Genomic DNA, 20,520 nt, shown 5'->3' on the forward strand with positions numbered 1-20,520 from the left:
GTATGGCTCACGACTGACCGCATGGTGTAATATTGTGACTTTTTGGAAGTGTCTGCACAAAAATTGCGACTTTACACATAAGTGAAATACATGACTACTGCATAGTGAAAAGGATACATGGTGTACTGCAAGTCAACATTGTAAAGAATATCTATTTGAAAAGTTGCAAAGAAGTCACACAAAAAAACACTGCACCTAAACAGCCCCAAATATAGACAACAAAACTGTCATGTCTGTTCTGATCTGTGTTCACACACAGCTATTGGATTTGCTGTGTGTGAACAGTTTTATGTTCTCTAGTCAAGGAATAGTTAATGTCTCTGGTTTTTTCACTCTCAGCATCTGTTAGCCAATCGCTCCTTGGGTGTGTCTATATAAAGTCAGCCCAGTCTAGCCTCTAGGCTGGTGATTGACTTCATTATATCCTGACTTGCTAAGATGCTGGACATGCTGCATGGAGCTCTTGGTGAAACACTCTTTGTTTGAGCTTTTAATCTACTATCTCTGTTTTAGCATGCACTTTCTTTTTTCTAGTTTTAGCCTATGTTATGTGGCATGCTCTTAGTAGATTTTATGCTGTGTCAGTTTAGTCAGTTTTAGGATTGGTATGTTCTTTTTGCTATGTGTCTGTTCACACTGTGTTTTCACTTGTATCCGTTTATATGATGTTCTGTGTTTATATTTCTGTTTTCCTACTGGGCCAGCATCCTGTCCACACTGGTGAGTGTGCTGCTGGCCAGTAGTCTATTTGGATTTATTATTATGGCTACTCCTTTAGTGGAGTGGAGTGTCCGGTTTGTGTGTCCAGTGTGAACAATCTCCTATGTTAGATTCCTGTTACCGCCCCATGGGGACTCCATGTCTACTGGAGGTGTTCGGAGGGATTGCTATTCCTGTCTTGTGTTCGGTGGGAACAGTGTTCTATAAATATATTCTGTGTATCTAGGCATCCCTATTACCTGTCCATGGGGACTTCGTGTCTACTGGAAGTGTTCTGAAGGGAGTTCAATTATTCCTGTCTTGTGTTCAGTGTGAACAATGTTCTATAAATATATCCTGTGTATCTAGGCATTCCTATTACCTGTCCATGGGGACTTTGTGTCTATTGGAGGTTTTGCAAAGAGAATGCAAATATTTCTGATTACCGATAGATCCCTGTTTTTGGTCCATGGGGACTTTGTGTCTACTGGATGTTCTGGGGGATTATGCTATATTCCTGTCTGTTCCTAAAGTCTGTTGACTTATCCGTTTTCCTGTCTAGTGTTTTGAACTCTATTTTTATTAGTTCTTGATTTCAGATCTTTGGAGCTCTGTACATGACTACTGATCTATAGTATCCTCTTTTCATGACCATGGATCTATAGTGTTCTCTGTTCATGACTGCTGATCCATAGTGTCCCCTGTGCTGCTCACTGATCTGTGTCCTCTGAACTTATACTATTGAGTTCTATGTTACTGTTATGTTTCTGGTTTGTGACCGACTATTTATTAGTATGTGTTTTATTAGGCCCCTGCACTTTAGCTCAGGGAGGGACTGGCGCCCAATTGTCGATCCACCGGTTAGGTTGGATGAGCAAGTAGGCAGGGAGAGCGGTCAATTTAGGGCTCACTCCCCCTGTCCCCTGGTCGGTCCGTGACAAAAACATCTCTAAATGCAATGATAAATGTCCCCCTTAGTATGGAGACTTTGCTTCATAAATACATTGCATTTGTTGGCAACATGTCCATAGAATGCTCATTAAATAAGGGTAGAAATAATAATATTACTAATTATCATCATCATTGACTCTTTACATTAGGTAAACATTACTAATAATAATACATTATTTTTAAATTTTATAAAACTTACCCAGTTTTAGCAAAATTTGCCCAAAACCTCAAAACAGTTCTGCTTAGTATTTCTTCCTCTTTTGTGTAATTGAGTCTTCTATACATTGGAATTCCAAAAACAAATTCAATTTCATAGCCATGAACAACTCCCATCCAACCCGGCCATGCTAGCTTTGATGATCTGTGGTTGAAGAAATACAAATAGGCTTTGTTTCCAACTTCTGAATTCCTCTTTGTGAATTCCAGCAGGGGACATATAAAATTGTAATCTCCAACAATATCATCCATGGCATCACGATTCAGAACTGGATTTTGTTCATCCTCCCAGTTTGTGTAGTGAAAAATCACAGAGTCAACTGCAAGTTCAGTGGCTTTCGGAAATGCTAGTTTCACGCTTTCTTGGAACTGAGTTCGATTTATAAAACTTTCATGGTCTTTGCTAAACCCTGGCAGCTGATAAACTAAAAAATATGACCCCTCATCTTTATTGACTCCTGTTAATATCTGTGTGTTTTTTTTTAGTTGTCCTAGTTGCAGAAGATGTTCAGGTAAATCTATGAGAAAATCGCCATCAACAGTTGGAAGAAAATTAGTTTCTATTAATGACCCATGTGTTAGAATAGAAAATGATTTTTCAATTACTTCCTGTGGAGTCTTACTCCGGATACAAGCAATTATTTCTGTTTCATTTCTGAAGGAGCAGCTCAATACATTTGCTAATGTCAGAGCTCGATTTTGGGCTTCTGTGCTACTTAGAGAAGCCCAAGGGGCATTTGAGGTCCCACTTTGCATAATGGCCCTTGTAAAATATGGATGACTTTTAGGAGAAAGCAAATGATAACTGACAGATGCTCCTCCTGCACTTTCTCCAAAAATAGTTATACTTTTTGGATTGCCACCAAATGCTGCAATATTTTCATGAACCCATTGAAGTGCTAACCTTTGATCAAAGAGACCAGCATTTCCCGGGGCTTCAGAGTTGCCTGGAAAAGCCAAAAAGCCCAAAACTCCCACTCTGTAGTTCAGTGACACAACAATAACACGTTCATTCCGAGCTAAAAACTTGCCATCATAAATATCTAAAGAAGATGTTCCCGTCTCGAAACCACCTCCATATATCCAAACCATGACACTGGCATTTCTTGGCTTTGGGCTTGGTATCCATATGTTAATGTAAAGACAGTCTTCACTTAATTTTGTATTTGGATTCCACATTTCAGACCCAGAAAAGCCAGGGAATGTTTGATCTACATATTGATAACAGGAATTGCCATACATTGTAGCATTCAATACTTCAGACCAAGATTTGACAGGCTCTGGTTTTTTAAATCTCAATGCTCCGATTGGTGGTTCTGCATAGGGTATCCCAAGGAAGGCTGTGATTGTCTTAGAAAACACTAATATTTCTATCCCTCTTACTTTTCCAGATTTGGTCACAACAACATCATCATCATCATCGTCACCACAGATAGTTGAGGAAAACACACAAATGACTGTGAGGCAGATTGCAGAGATATGCTTTCTTTGTGTCAGCTTGTACCACATAACTGATAACTGAAATAGATAACAATAATCTGTTAAATTAAGTGTAAGGTTAAATAGAATGTGAGCTAAATCTAAAGCAGAACACTGGATACATAGCATGCTGTTGGTTAAAGGGCATCCATTAAAGGGGATCTCCGGTGGAAAACAAATGTTTTCAAATCAATTGATGCCAGAAAGTTAAACCGATTTGTAAATGACTTCTGTTTAAACATCTTAATCCTTCCAGTACTTATCAGCTATTGTATACTACATAGGAAGTTGTGTATTTCTTTTCTGTCTGACCACAGTGCTCTCTTCTGACACCTATGTCCATTTCAGGAACGTTCCAGAGCAGGATAGGCTTGACATGGGGATTTGCTCCTACTCTTGACAGTTCCTGACACGGACAGAAGTGGCAGCAGAAAGCACTGTAGTCAAATGTGGTCAACTTCCTCTGGAGCATACAGCATCTGATAAGTACTGGAAGGCTTAATATGTTTAAATAAAAGTAATTTACAAATCTGTTTAAATTTCTGGCACCAGTTGATTTGAAAAAAAAATTTCAGCTGGAGTACCCCTTTAAAATATGTCTGCACCAATGAAAATTCTGGTTGAAAAAGATCAATTTTGCACCATAGACAAAGTTGTTAGGGTTAAATGGGCATTTGTTGACTGTCCAGGGCCTTTCTTTATTGATATATTTACTTACTTTAAAATTATTATAATATATAGATTTGTAATTTGTATTAGCATAAATGGGAAGTATAAATATGGTTCAGGAAGTGACATCAACAGCAAATATGCAAAGTGGATTAATTTACATAACAACAACAAATGTGTACATGTGAAAAAGAGATGCAATCAGAGCACCAATCGTATACAAACAGTGCTATACCATCAATGTGTACATACATAATAAATATAGAGCAATAAATACAAAGTGCAGTGAATATGAAACTTGAATACATTATAAAATTTACAGGGGCAGAGGCTCTGGGCGGGTACTGCATGTCATGTAAACAAACTCCTGGCGGCACCGTTGCTACGTGACAAGTGCGCGCCGAGTGCTTACCGGAGGTATGCAGGGCTAGAGGATCAGCTGGTAAATGTGCACATGCGCAGTGGAGTACTGTACTGACATTATGAATGCTGGCAACACACAGGATTGTGCGCACACGTTTCATATTCACTGCATATTCACTGCACGTTTCATATTCACTGGACTTTGTATTTATTGCTCTATATTTATTATGTATGTACACATTGATGGCATAGCACTGTGTTTGTATATGATTGATCGCATCTATTTTTTACATGTACACATTGGTTATTGTTGTTATGTAAATTAATCCACTTTGCATATTTGATGTTGATGTCACTTCCTGAACCATATTTAAACTGCCTCATTTGCACTGCTGGCTAGCAGCTGAAACGTCTCTATGTACTTGTGATGGAATAAATGCTATTCACAGTTTTCACCATACTTTGGAGTGCTGCAGTGATCTATTTTTCTGGTATCTACTTGGAGCCGTGCGACCTGGACCCTACACTGAGTTGCACCCACCTGCAATTTTACCTTAAAACGGTGTGCTGCTACCTTTTTCTATTTTTTTAAAAATGGGAAGTAGAGACACAAAATATTACAATATCTAATTTAAATAAAGCTAGAAAAACTTTGAACATTAAGAACACACATGTTCTAATTTTCTAACTAAATCTAATCTCTTAATAGTAATTTCCTTATCTGAGATCTATTATAGGTTTGTAATAGACATATTTAAAATTGCTATTGTCACTCCTTTAATGTAAATAGACTGCCCAGTTTGGGCCTTAAAGACTTGACTTTTTTTGAGTATTTTTATTTGTTTGTGTTTTTGTCATGAAGAGTATTAATGGTATGTTTCATTGCCTCAGATTAGATTATGTTTAATATATTGAATAACTCAATTTTGGGAAGGACCAGGAAATTAAAAAATTTCCACTTGAGTTTTTTTTTTTTTTTTTTGTATACTGCTCATCTGTAAATGACTTGGTGTATACTCATGTTTATGACAACAACATTGGAAGTTTGCCCGGAGACACGTAGAAAAGGCAGACAATAAATTACCATCAACTATATATCAAGCAGATAAATACAGGAGAATGTGTATGCTGACTTTTAAACAATGTGGTGATCTATACATAAATGAGGCTATAACTATGGATTTTGGTTATATTTTAATTGACAGTATTATTCATAGTTATTTATTGCATTTAATAATTTAAAATATGCCTGTAAAATAAATGGTGCTGTCCATCTAATCTGTCCAATGGTTCATTGATTCATACCTCTATCCTTTCCTTCTTAACCTCTGTGACCTTCAGTCATCGATTACGTTTTCAGTTTATTTTGAATATATTTATTTCAATACATTTAAAGTAGGAAGATTAGCAAATACAAGGATACATAAAATGTTTAAACATTACTGCATATTCAATATTAATATTTGGTCAGGGATTTTTTTCCTAAACTAAAACAGAAGTTTTTTTTGTCATTTAATTGTATTGCCCATATTTTACTGTGTCAGACGTCAAACTCTAATTCCTCATCATAGGTTGTTAGCTTATATACACAAGATTTTCTTTATTAATATATGAAAGATTCAAATAATAATAAGTAGAAAAAAAAATATTTTGATGCTTTCTATGCTTTTTTGTGATTTAAAGGTATAGACTTCATAAAATGTCAGTTCATATGAATTTTTGTATCTAGTTCTATCATTTTCAGTTTTTATCACATTTGTAATCATGTTATATCCCATAGAAATAAATGGATTTTTTTCTGTTTTGTTTAATTATACAATGCGATAGTAATGTAGAAGAACTGTCTATGTATAACAATGGTGGCTCTTTGTTAGCCAGGAGCTTGGAAAAGAAGGATTTAAAGGGGTATTCCAGGCAAAACTTTTTTTTATATATATATATCAACTGGTTCCGGAAAGTTAAACAGATTTGTAAATTACTTCTATTAAAAAATCTTTATCCTTCCAATAGTTATTAGCTTCTGAAGTTTTCTGTCTAACTGCTCAATAATGATGTCACGTCCCGGGAGCTGTGCATGATGGGAGAATATCCCCAATGGAACTGCACAGCTCCCGGGACGTGAGTCATCAGAGAGCAGTTAGACAGAAAACAACAACTCAACTTCAGAAGCTAATAACTATTGGAAGGATAAAGATTTTTTAATAGAAGTAATTTACAAATCTGTTTAACTTTCCGGAGCCAGTTGATATATATAAAAAAAGTTTTGGCCTGGAATACCCCTTTAAGGGTAATCATTCCTAAGAACCTCAAAATGGATCATCAGTGCATTCAAGCAGTTAGGAAACCAAGACAAATGCTTGTCTACATAGCTATAACCAGGAGAAAGAGGGAGATTGTGATCCTACTGTTTAGCGATCTAGTTAAATTCGGGGTTTTGTAAGAATCCAAAGAGATTGGGGGCATATGTTCTGTCCCCCCCCCCCCTCTGCCCCCTTCAAAAATATATGGAAGGGGGTATAGTTATAAAGCAACTTTTCTAAAAAAACAGACTTTGATAAACACCCCATTATTATATCCCATTATTATATAGTCCCTACATAGTACCTACAGATATATCAGCTGTGCCAAGAAAAATTTACTCAATTATACTGGATGCCAAGTGCTAGCAATATCTAAAGTGAGATAATGAGCCTCATTTACTAAAAGTGTCGGGTTTTTACTAGTGGGAAATGTTGTTTCGGACTTGCTGGATTCCTCTCTATTTGATATTGTAAAAAAAAAAAAATATATATATATATATATATATATATATATGTGGAAATTTCCAGCCATTTATCCACAGGATTTTCTGTGAATTCAATAGTAAATTGGTCGAGTTGTAAAACCACGCACCTTTTGTAGGCGGGTCAAGCCCCCTTTGCGACAGACCACAACCCTTTTCGGCTTTTTGCAGTGCAATATCGGGTTTGTCAGATTTTCCAGGTGCAAACTGGCGCAGACTGGCGCAGACATGTCGCAGACACTCTGCGCCAAAATAACCAGACAAAACAGGTCGGTTTCAGCTTAGTAAATGAGGCCCAATATCTCCGGTACTCTTTTTGGCTCTATGAGTACACTGATAGAATACAATTTAAAATAAAGTCCAAAGACAGCTTACTAAAATTATCTAAAAAGTTCTCAAGTATAAACCTTCTTTGGAAAGATCTGTATACAATGGATGAAAGAAGGGAGAGGGCCATGAACTAAAGAATTAGGAGGAATAATACAAAATAAGATCTAAAGCAATGTCAGAAAATATTATTCACAGTAACGGAAAGAATTGCAGATGCTTAGAACAAACATCTAACAAATGTGGCTGAAAAAGTATATTAAGTGAATGTAAACATGACTGGGATAAATATATATATATCCATCCTAAGATAAAAATAAAAAGGAAATACTATATGTGCAGTCTAGATGGACCATGTGGTCTTTTTCTGCCGCCAACCTTCTGTGTTGCTATATTTGCCAAAGCAAATAATTATGATTGAACACAACACAGATCCTATTTCTATGGAAAAAACTTTAACCAAGGTGCATCATTTTGCAATAATCAAGAAAAAGCATACAGGTGTGTCTATGCGAAACAGTGCAAAAAAGACAATTCAATGACAAATTGGGAAGGAGGTTGACAATGTGTAGTAAGCTTCTAAGCCCCTTCTAGTGGCAGCTGCAGGTAGCCAGCATGTTATCTTTAAAACCTATGTTTACGCTGGGGATTTGGAGTATGGTATTGGAAAAATGAAGCTCCGACTGCTATAAAGATATATTACGAAGTAATAAGCACAAATGTTGCATCTAAAAAATGACATGATGGGAAAAAAAATCATGTTAATGTTCTAAATATTTTGAGTCAGAAAACAGAGGATCCAGCATTACAATAAATTAATAAGAGGAATTCACAGACCTGGTTCAGTCGTTTTCTTAATTTATTCTTTCCTCTTTGTTGTATTACACCATATATTCAGATCATAAGGAGCACGGAGCCATTGCACCCACGTCCATAGCCGAACCTGATGCTAGCGTCCGGTTTGGCTATGGACGTGGGTGCAATGGCTCTGTTCTCCTTATGATCTGAATATATGCTGTAATACAACAAAGATGAAAAAATAAATGAAGAAAACGAGTGAACCAGGTCTGTGAATTCCTCTTATTAATTTATTGTAATGCTGGATCCTCTGTTTTACGGCTCAAAGTGCTTGATCCGAAGTCAGGTGGAACTCCATGGACAGATAGAGAGACTTTCTTCCATTAAGTGGATTGAAGTCTATATAACCGTACACATCTTTAAATGGGGATGTTCTAAATAATACAAGAAACACTTGGATGCAGGAAAAAGATTTGGTGAGACTTAAAAATGGTGCAGTTGCCTATAACAACCAATGAGGTTTTAGCTTTATTTCAGAGGCCTTCTAAAAGGTAAAGGAGCAATGTTATCTGATGCTGTAAGCAACTTCTTAGTTCCACCTTCTATTTAATTAGATAGATAGATAGATAAATAGATATAAAATACATAATGTAAAAAAGTAGAATCATTCTAAAAAATGCTGTTTGTGAAACTAGTACCATTAGCATAAAAATTTCTACAGCCTGAATTATTTCTGCAATTTTACATCGCTGTGACCATGTTTTGGCTAGTATTGTATTTATAGAAAAAGAAATCATTATCTTCATTATTTCTAAGCATATAATCTCTTGCATTGTCTTGAAGCTGATAACCCAATATGAACCACTGCCCTCATGCGCCCTTTACATATTAATAACTTTATTTATGCTAATATTAGATGCACTAATCCTATTACTTGCGCTATTTTAGCTCAAGTATATTTCTACATGATAATAAAGCAGGAATTAGTGCAGCTTAACAACTGGCTGAAGCAGATAGAATAGTAATAAACCAGTGTTATAAATATATATCACAAAGCTGTATTGATGTTCAACTGTTATACTGTAGCTGCCATAACAATAAATCTATTCACGGCGTATGTTAATTAGAATGTACTGTAGTGTTGTTTGTCTGTCTTTGAATGCCGAAAGCTTCTGGGATTTGATTATTATAATTTACTTTAACTTCTTAGATATTTTCCACTTTAGTAAACACACAGCACAGGGTTACCCAGTTATTGTTCAATTATTTTTAGTGTGCACATATTTCTTTGGCAGGCTTAACAATGGGGCAGAGTCAACATAAATAAAGCCAATTATGGTTACATGCTGGAATTCTTCACAACAACTAAGTTCCCTGTGAAGAAAAACTTTCTACAAAGTTCTGGAAGCAGTCGTAGTATCAGGACAAATTCACAGAGATCGAATTTGTTAGAAGTAAATGGTAATAACTTGCCTATCTTTGTAGGATTCTATTTTTAATATTTTTTTTTTTTAATATATATATATATATATATATATATATATATATTTTTTTTTTTTTTTTTTTTTTTTTCTTCTTCTAGTATTGATATATTGCTGTGCAAGATTATGGTGTATAAATATATCTTTGATTCATAAAAAAAATTGTTCCCTGTACGGATCTATAAATTTTACATATCAGAAAGAAATTCTACAAAGTGGGCTATGTCTGTGTTTGTGTAAAAAGTAGTGAAAGTCTGCATCTTCCATGGCTTGCTGAAACTTGTAGTGTGAACAGCTGGAGAAGCACAGATTCCAGCCCACTAGCGTAAAAAATTAATACATAGAATGTATTCATCACTCTTTTTATTTCATGTTGTAAGTCCATGTTACAAGTCTATATCAAAAATATTACCATGCTACCAAATATAGAGGTGATATATGTGCATCTTTATGCACCAGCTTTGAAAATAGTGAAACAAAATATTATTATAAAGTTTAGCATCATCCATAGACTAGAACATATGCATATTTAAATAAGAAGTTAAACAGATGATAATATTACATTGTATTTAATTTTATCTTTTGGCAAGAAATGTTACAAAAAATTCTGTAATGACTTTATCTTCAGCAGATGATACTGGCTTAATACAGTCTTTTCTGGCTAACAAATACTAAAACTGTAATAATTCTTCCTGAAATGTTCCATATCAACACAAGGTTTAGATGAACAGAGATTAAAAGACTTTTTGAAATGCAAAAATGTATGACACTCACCTGTGTTGATGTTTAAGTTAGAAACAGAGAAGATCTTAAGTAGTTCAGTGCCTAGAAGTGCATCTGCTGCCTCAGTTCTGTAAATTGGATAGTACAGACATTAATAGAAACTGTGTCTGAATTAAAGCTCGCGAGACTTGGCAGTAGCAACATGATCTGCAAGCAATACAACTTTACCATCTGACATCTGCTCTATGCATAAGTCTTGTCTATAGAGCCTGTGGAAAAAAAATACACAATGCTGGCTCATGATTGACAAAAGCGTGTTTTCTAATGCAATGAGGCAGTGATACAGTAATACATTGATTTATCGTGTTTAACAGTAATTACATTCATTTTACTATATAAAGCTGCAATTACTGAATTATAACATTTTTATTAATAGAAACTGCATAGTGACTCCATGTTAAGACTGAATATAATTATACAAAAATTGGCTTGAAATCACAGCTGTCTTGTGCATTTGATATTCCAGAGTGCCTTCACCCGCTTCAGGGCTTTTTACCTGCAATATGGTGCCTGAAGGCTGAGGTAGGCTTTATTCTCTTGTGGCCTTAGAAAATTTACTGTGAGTTGTTAATATATAGCTTTTCCTGCACACAGAAAACTACTGGAGAAGAACAAAATGGGCAGAAGAAAAGAACAAAAAGTAAATACAGCGAGGCTATCACTTTACCTGCATTTAAGTCCAAACCCTTGATTAAAATCAGGGTTTCAACTCCATTTGGGTCTAAACACCCCTGACTGGTCCAAACCTTGGATCATAACTATACCTGCTTGCCATTTATGAAAACAGAATACAAGATAATGCACTTCTTCAGTTTATTATGAATTTGCCTATTTATCCATTGGCAGCTTTGCATAGGGTCAATGCTCAGATGGTCTGTGAATATGCCTATTGATAGCAATGGGGTACTGCATGCACTGCAGAGTATACTGGCGGCAATAATACATACATTACCCTAAACGGGTGTTTCCAGGACTTTATTTTCCTTGGTGGCCTATCCTCATTGAATGTTAAGTGAGCGAGGTGACAAGGTGCATACAATTCCGCCACTCAGTGCACAGTTTCAGGGACTCCTGTCTTTGACAGAAGCCCCGATCCTGTGCATATTATCTTGAATACCCCACCATACCACCGCTTACACTCGCCAGATTCACATAGCCAAGAGCTTTGTACCCATGGCAGCAACTTTGGTATAGGTAGAAACGTATACAGCAACATCAAGTGCCTTCGGTGGATGCACAGATTCCACAGACCTGATGCTCTGTTAAATTAGTGGTCAGGCAAACCATCTATGCCTCACGTCTCAGTGTACAGGAGCAGGAATTCTTACATTTTATAGGAGTCCTGGCACCTGTATGTACCATCTGTTATGTATGTACTGTCTGTATCTTTTGTCTTCCACAGCAAATCACATGGAAGTCTCAGGGCAAACTTATAAATCAACACATCTTTAGGGACATACCCCTCAGGGAACGCGCTAAAGGGCGTTCCCTGAGGGGTATGTCCCTAGAAATGTGTTGATTTGTATGTATTTTCTGTCATGCCCTACACTATTAGTGTAGAGATTCATGGGATTTGCCCAAAAAAGTTCACTTACGGACACTTTTTAACCTGTTTGTAACATTTGACATGCTATTATATGTAGAGAAGGAAACATGGAGCAGGCTCATCAACATAGCTTGCTCCAAACTAATACAGCTGACACCCACTGATATATGTGGCTGAGATTGAAGAGAGCCCTGATTTTGGAACCTTTTTAACACCTTAGATGCTGCAGTTAGAATGAAGAGGTTAGCCTGATTCCCCCGTGGCCATAGGATGCCAAGCAGTGAAAATGGAGGCTATGGTCAAGGTTTACTAGCTGCATTATCAAACTTTAGTACACTGCAATGCAGCAGTACATTGTTTACCAACTAGAAGTCTCCAGCTGTTGCTAAACTACAGGTACTAACAATCCCAGAGAGCCAAAGGCTGTCCAAGCATGTTGGGAGTGGTAGTTTTGCAACAGCTGAAAAACACTATGGCAGTAAGTTTGTGTACTACATTTTTTAAATATATATTTAAAGAAAACTCATATTATCTTTTTTTTTATTATTATTACTATTAATCCAAAAAGGAGATAACTGGTAGTGCTGCATTGTCCTAACTATTAAAATATATATTTATATCACATAGCCCAAATACTTTAAAAAAAAAAGGAGAAAAAAAAACTGATGCCAGAACTTCTGTTTTGGTCAAATGACCTCCCAAAAACATTGATTAAAAAGAAATGAAAAATACCCTATATAAAAATATATCATAAAATGTGCTAATAAAAGCTACCCTTCATCCCGTTAAAAAATTAACCCATGCAAAGCGCCATAGAGTAAAACAAGTTATAGGGGTCATAATTTGGTAACACAATGCTCGCTTCTGACCACTTGCCCCAGTGTCACAGAGCTCTGGTCCCTGCTGTGCGGCACTTCTGAGTTTATAGACATGAAGTCATAGGCTTGCTCAGCCAATCAATGGCCACAGCAATGTCCTGTCTCAGCCACTGATGACTAAGGGGGCCTGTGACATCATAGATTCAACCCGGAAGTCCTGTGTGCAGACATGGGAGCAAAATGATCTTCACAGTGGTGCAGGAGCAAGGAAAATAAGCATATAATTGTTTTTCCTAATACTCCTGACCTTAATTGTACAAAAAACTTTCTAGAAAACCCCTTTCATTTTCAGGCTTTATATTCCTTGGAGTAATTTTTTTTTTTTTTACTGTTTGCTGTTGAAGACATAGCCATAACAGCTCATTAACTTAATGGAGAGACCCTTCCACATTAATAACTGGCCTCCCTTCAAACCCCTTAAACCTCATAGAAAAGTGCGGAACATCCATCCCGTCCAAATTAGTCACTTCAATGCAGGTGTGACCGATTATCTCATAATGGACCAGGTATCAATGTTGCAGAGTATCCACACTAATATTCAACATTTTCCTGTACCTACCTTTCAGCATGTCAATTGCAGAAATATATTGACTATTAGTGCGGATATTTGGCTATATTGATGCCTTGTCCATTATGAGATTATCAATTACGCCTATATTGACGTGATTATTTTAAGTACTGTTAGGATGGGGCGGATGTTTGGGGGGGCAGTTTGACTGTATAAGGGTCTCTATATATTGTAATTAGTTGATGGACAAATAAAGGATTGTATATCTGAAGTCAGTTTCTAGTAGGTTATTCAGCAGGGGTAAATTGTAGTAAAATTGGTGCTTGGGATGGCCATTCCCCTTTTCTTAAAGCCATACTCCTCTCTGCCACTTCCTGCCTACTTAAATGTAAACATGTTTAAGTTTTTTCTTTTAACCAGTGTGTGCACTAACAGCTGCTTTTAGAGAGACTTTTATAGTACACATATTTAAAATATGGACTTTTTCTATACAGGTTTTTATGGATGAATTTTGCTTTTAATTTTACGGTGTATAAACCCAGCCTATATGGTCAATAAAAATATGTTTTACAGTTTTGTGAAACATTTAGAGATACATTTTTAGTCCATGAGGCCATCAATAGTCTCTGCTGCAAGTTTTTAAATAGTATCTTGTCTGTGTGACAACTATACATCATTAATCTGCAATAAAATGGCACATTTATACCGTGTTTCTAAATAACAATGACATATTCTGAAATATCACAAAATCAATGCATATTTTGACATAGCTCCAATCAATATTCATTTGAGAGTTGCAGATGACATGCTGATACAATACAGTATTTTGTGTAAATGAATTGGATATTTTACAACAATGACAGCAAACATAAAAAAGTACATTTCTTTAAATGACTTATGTTTAGGGAAGGGCAAATGATATCAATTTTTTTTTTTAGCATAGTACAGCAATGAGATGGATTCATTGTGTCAATGAGTAAGAATCAGATTCCTATCTGCTCCCTATTCTAGCTTTAACCTGATCGTGTGCATTCTCTATGCTTTTGCTTTTTAAATAAAACTTAGTTACTGAATGATTCATTTTAAATACCCCACAATGTGTGAAACACAAGTGGGATTCTACAGAGGACAGATTGTGTCAAAGATAGGAAAAGTTGTCCGCCCCCACTGTATGAGTTCCGGGACTACTCTATTAATCAGCCAATCTGCAAGTCTTTCCAGCTTTTATTTATATGCAAAATTAGCTTTAAATTATTTAAATTACTTTTATATACAGTAGGTTAAAACAAATAGATAACTTACAATGGATATGTGCATGTTTTGTTGAAAATATGTGACAATGTTTATATAATTGTGTAGATATTCAAGCAAAAGGGTTAACTATGATTTTTTAATAGCAGTTGAATATTTAATATTTCTGCACTGTACAGTACTGTTGTTAGGGCCGGCCCAATACATTGTGCTGCCTGACCCAAGAATGACATGCTGCCCCAAATCTCCCCCCCCCAAAAAAATAAAAAAAATAAAAAAAAGCACAAACACATGTATGTGTATATATAGTTAGTGACAATTTTCTATGCATGATAACACTTTTTGCATAAATAAACTAGTCATACAACTACCTAATGATACCACTATACAGGGGGCAAATATCCCCTTATGTTATTGTAACCTGATCAAATCCAGCATACCGAGACCAACATTAACAATAATTCCAGTACACCAGTCACCAATATTACCAATTTGCACTGGAGCAAAATTACCTGTGGGAAAGCTCCTCAAAGGGATATATTTGATCTAGTTAAGCAACCCCTATAGAGATATCTGGTACATAAGTAGACAGCCAATATTTGGGGAGAAGTAAGAGGAGGCGTGGAATATGGGGTTTATATGCAGATATGGCAAAACAAAGGTAAGGTGTATGCACATCAGAAGGAAGACATTTCTAAAGCCTGTATAATACTACAACATATAAACATCAAAAATAAAGAAACATAGCCACACATCCACCATTTGTATTTTGATCTACTTGCTTCTCAGCATCATTTCAAAAGCTCAATATAGTAAGACTCTTCTTGCTCTCAGTACAATGTACATATACTTAGAAAAAAACATACAAGGTTCATGCTCTTAATTCCATATACTTTACATCTCTTTCCATTTGTTTCTTTACAAAACTTTCAAATAACGGAAGCAGTATAATAAAAAATAACATAATCACCCATGTGCTCGTTGCTGTTCAGGGATGCGGCATCTTAGTACAAGTCTCTTGCTCCAGCCGGAGCTTCCATGTATGCCATTCACCCAGCTTTCCTTTCAGACTAACAGCAGACACGATCACACACTTGTGGGCCGTACTGGCGACTCCCTTTCTCAAGCCTAGCGTAGGTGGTGTTCCCTTTCTCAAGCCTAGTGTATGTGCACCCACCACCACTTTACATAAGGACCGAAGTCTCGCTAGATTTCACATGTAAAGGTTAAAATCATGCACAAAACAATTTTAAGTACAATAATAGGTGGAAATACCATATTAAAACATGTCAGAACAGTTTAAAGAAAATCACAAAAATACATTAAACTTACCATTTTCGTTAATACCATTCGGGGACATAAAATCCTGCCTGGTTATTTAAAACACCTCCCTTTTCAATATCATCCTTTTAACCTCTTCACTTCTGGATTCCCATACTTCTTCCAATACCATCCATCTCCGATCACATACTTGATGATGATTCTCAACAAAGTGTCTTGCCACACTGATTTTACCATATTTAGTACTCTCCACTTCCCTTTCTTGGATAATTTTTTTAGCCATGTTTCTAATAGCACTTTTATGCTCATTGATTCAACTCTAACAGATCTGGTGGTTTGGCCGATGTATACCTTGCCACATGGGCACTTTATCATGTATACAACCTGTTTAGTTTCACAGTTATACCATCCTCGAATGGGAAAGTGGGTCCACTTCATTGGATGTGATACTGTGTCACCCCTCACAATGGCATTGCAGTTCTGACAGGAACCGCATGGGAACGTACCTCTTTTATAGCTTTAAGAAATATCTGTCTTGGTACTTTTTCTTCCTTAGATCTGACCTCACCAACAGGTCACCAATGCCATATTTAGGGTCCGCTCTCAACATACCCCAATGTCCCCAAGAACACATTCTCATTTCTTTTTCCTCAATGATTCCCTTGGTATATCATCCACACCTCTCTATGCTTACTCTACTATCTTCCTCTCATAGCTTCTCTGCACAAATGTATTCACTAATTTCTATTTGTTCCTCTCATATTCACCCTGTGTGCTGCAAATTCTTTTAGCTCTCATTATTTGAACTTTAGGGATCCCCTGGAATACTTGGGGTGCATGGCCTCTGTTCCTATGGAGCAGATTGTTACGGTCTGTCTCCTTAGAGAATAGTGAAGTTTCAAGTCTATTCTCTACCTTTTTAATGTGTACATCCAAATAGTGTATCTCTTTTTGGCTACATTCGCAGGTAAATTTGATTCGATAACAAACTGAAAGGGAAATAAAGTATATGGAATTAAGAACATGAACCTTGTACGTGTGCATTTTTTTCTAAGTATATGGTCAATTAAAAAACGAACAGGTTGTTAGTAATGGGTGGAGTGGCGTGCTGGCCATGGAAGAGAGGAGAGACTACAATGTACAATAAAAATAAAGAAACATAGCCGCACATCCACCATTTGTATTTTGATCTACTTGCTTGTCAGCATAATTTGAAAAACTAACAGGTTGTTAGTATACATTTTGATCAAAAAGTACAAGCCCACTCGCCACGTCAAGGCCACCTAGTCAGAGTGGGCACTACTCTTCACTCTCTTACCTAACACTGGCGTAGCGCTGGGCGGCGACCACTGCCTCCGTGACACAAAATCCACTGGGTGAATGACCCAGTGACCTGGCAGCCCCACTGCTGCCCGACCAAGCCCCTGGCTCCAGGTTACACCACCCCAAAGACGAAGCATCACAGAAACAATGGCCACCACAGAGCACCACATCAGTGTGAACACCTACCATGTGCTCCCTGCCAGAGGGCTGGGAGAATACTAGAAGGAAACCCATTTGCAGTCTACTGTTAATTTAAAATACCTGGGTTGAATGGATGGAGTGAAGTGCTGGCCATGGAAGAGGGGAAAGACTGCAATGTACAACAAAAATAAAGAACTAGAAACATAGCTGCCCATCCACCATTTGTATTTTGATCTACTTGCTTCTCAGCATAATTTCAAAAACTAACAGGTTGTTAGTATACATTTTGGTCAAAAAATACAAGCCCACTCATCACATTAGCAGGAGACTGCATATGGGTTTCCTCTTAGCATTCTCCCAGCCCTCTGGCAGGGAGCACATGGTAGGTGTTCACACTGGTGTGGTGATTTGTGGCGGCCATTGTTACTGTAATGCTTTGTCTGTGGGGTCCATTTTAGGAACTGTCCAGAGTAGGAGCAAATCCCCATAGCAAACCTCTCCTGCTCTGGACCATTCCTGACATGGACAGAGGTGTCAGCAGGGAGCACTGTGGTCAGACAGAAAGGAAATTCAAAAAGAAAAGAACTTCCTGTGGAACATACAGCAGCTGATAAGTACTGGAAAAGTTAGGATTTTTAAATAGAAGTAATTTACAAATCTGTTTAACTTTCTGGTACCAGTTGATTAACATCTTAAGGACGCAGGGCGTACCTGTACGCCCTGCACCCGGTCAGGGTATATAAGGCAGGGTCATACCGGGTCGGTCCCGGCGGCTAATGACAGCCGGGACCCTGGCCTCATAGCGTGTAGCACTGATTGTTGTGTTGTGCGCTATTAACCCTTTAGACGCAGCGTTCAAAGTTGATCGCTGCGTCTAAAATAAAAGTAAAAGCTCAGTCGGACTGATCAGTGAAATTGCGATGTCCTGATCAGCTAGAACGCGAGCGGAGGTCCCCTTACCTGAATCCGTCGCGTCCAATCGGCGATTTATTGCTCAAAACCCAGGTGTGAGCAATCGACCGCCAATAACACTGATCTTTGCTGTGTCAATGCAGAGCAAAGATCTGTGTATGAGATCGGTATGTTCAGTGTAATAGCCACCAGGGGGGCTATAACACTGCAAAAAAAAAAGTGTGAAAAAAAGTTAATAAAGATCATTTAACTCCTTCCTTAAAAAAGTAATACTCACCCCCCTTTTTCCATTTAAAAAAAAATTCCAATGGCCAATGGCGTACATGCAAAAAAATTCCAAAGTCCAAAATAGCGTATTTTTTTGGTCACTTTTATATCATGAAAAAATGAATAACAATCGATCAAAAATTCTGATCAATATAAAAATGGTACCGATAAAAACTTCAGATCACTGACAATGCTAGTGTTAAGGATTAGCTAATGTGCAGCCTTTACCCCTTAAGGACTCAGGGTTTTTCAGTTTTTGCACTTTCATTTTTTCCTCCTTACCTTTTAAAAATCATAACCCTTTCAATTTTCCACCTAGAAATCCATATTATGGCTTATTTTTTGCGTCACCAATTCCGTTTCGCCATGAATTTTTGGGTAAAATGACTAATGTCACTACATTAGTCATTTTACCCAAAAATTCACGGCGAAACGTTAAAAAAATCATTGTGCGACAAAATCGAAGAAAAAACAGCATTTTGTAAATTTTGGGGGCTACCGTTTCTAGGCAGTGCATATTTCGGTAAAAATGACACCTTATCATTATTCTGTAGGTCCATACGGTTAAAATGATACCCTACTTATATAGGTTTGATTTTGTCGTACTTCTGGAAAAAATCATAACTACATGCAGGAAAATTTATACGTTTAAAAATGTCATCTTCTGACCCCTATAACTTTTTTATTTTTCCACGTACAGGGCAATATGAGGACTCATTTTTTGCACAGTGATCTGAAGTTTTTATCGGTATGGTTTTTGTTTTGATCGGACTTTTTGATCACTTTTTATTCATTTTTTAATGATATAAAAAGTGACCAAAATACGCTTTTTTGGACTTTGGAATTTTTTTGCGCATACGCCATTGACCGTGCTGTTTAATTAATGATATATTTTTATAGTTCAGACATTTACACATGCGGCGATACCACATATGTATTTTTTTTTTTACACTGTTTTATTTTTTTTATGGGAAAAGGGGGGGTGATTCAAACTTTTATTAGGGAAGAGGTTAAATGACCTTTATTAACCCTTTTTTTACTTTTTTTTTGCAGTGTTATAGGTCCCATAGGGACCTATAACACTGCACACACTGATCTCTCATGCTGATCACTGGCGTGTATTAACACGCCTATGATCAGTGTTATCGGCGCTTGACTGCTCCTGCCTGGATCTCAGGCACTGAGCAGTCATTCGTCGATTGGACACCGAGGAGACAGGTAAGGCCCCTCCCGGTGTCCTGTAAGCTGTTCAGGACGCCGCGATTTCACCACGGCGGTCCCGAACAGCCCGACTGACTAGCCAGGATAGTTTCACTTTCACTTTAGAAGCGGCGGTTCTAAAGGGTTAATACTGCACATTGCCGTGATCGGCGATGTGTGGTATTAGCCGCGGGATTAATCTGTGAGTGACTACCGCTATACTAATTTCCTACTTAAGACAATTCACACCAGGCCAGATTGGTATGGGTTCCCTCCTCGGTACCCCGGGGAGTTCTGTTTATTACAGGAAGTAAATTTGTTTTTTAAAAACTGAGAAAAAGGGGAGGGTGAAAGGTAAAATTATGCATTGTTCTATATGCTAATTGGTCATTTGAGCATGGCATAGCATAAGTCATTATCTTGCAAGTCCTCTTAGCTTAAGATTTCAGCATCTTTCCACAAAGTCCAATGTTTAGACGTCTTGTATCCATAGTCTCCATCTTAAGGCCCTAGTCTCAGTTACAGGTAAAGCGATAAGATGAAATGTTTTGCATTTAGCATTCTGATGTATCTGGGTTAAAGGGTAAGGGAACAGATATTTTTTCCAGCAGCATTGGCATTTTAATATTAATATATTGATCAGTCATTAGAAACATAAGGGTCAT

The 20,520-nt window shown here is 37.1% G+C and overlaps 1 protein-coding gene across 1 annotated transcript in view; it reads right to left on the bottom strand.

The window, feature by feature from the left end:
- Positions 1-16,508, bottom strand: part of BCHE (butyrylcholinesterase) — an 84,861-nt gene extending 68,353 nt beyond the window's left edge. The window contains exons 1-5 of the mRNA XM_056563193.1: positions 16,064-16,508; positions 11,045-11,149; positions 10,717-10,757; positions 10,540-10,616; positions 1,850-3,384 (exon numbers count right to left, since the gene is read on the bottom strand). Coding sequence (XP_056419168.1) covers positions 1,850-3,375 — 1,526 coding nt within the window. The 5' untranslated portion in view covers positions 3,376-3,384; positions 10,540-10,616; positions 10,717-10,757; positions 11,045-11,149; positions 16,064-16,508. The remainder of the gene's footprint in view (positions 1-1,849; positions 3,385-10,539; positions 10,617-10,716; positions 10,758-11,044; positions 11,150-16,063) is intronic.
- Positions 16,509-20,520: the final 4,012 nt, after the last annotated feature.

This window comes from Hyla sarda, chromosome 3 (genome assembly GCF_029499605.1).
Source record: "Hyla sarda isolate aHylSar1 chromosome 3, aHylSar1.hap1, whole genome shotgun sequence".
Classification (NCBI taxonomy): Eukaryota; Metazoa; Chordata; class Amphibia; order Anura; family Hylidae; genus Hyla; species Hyla sarda.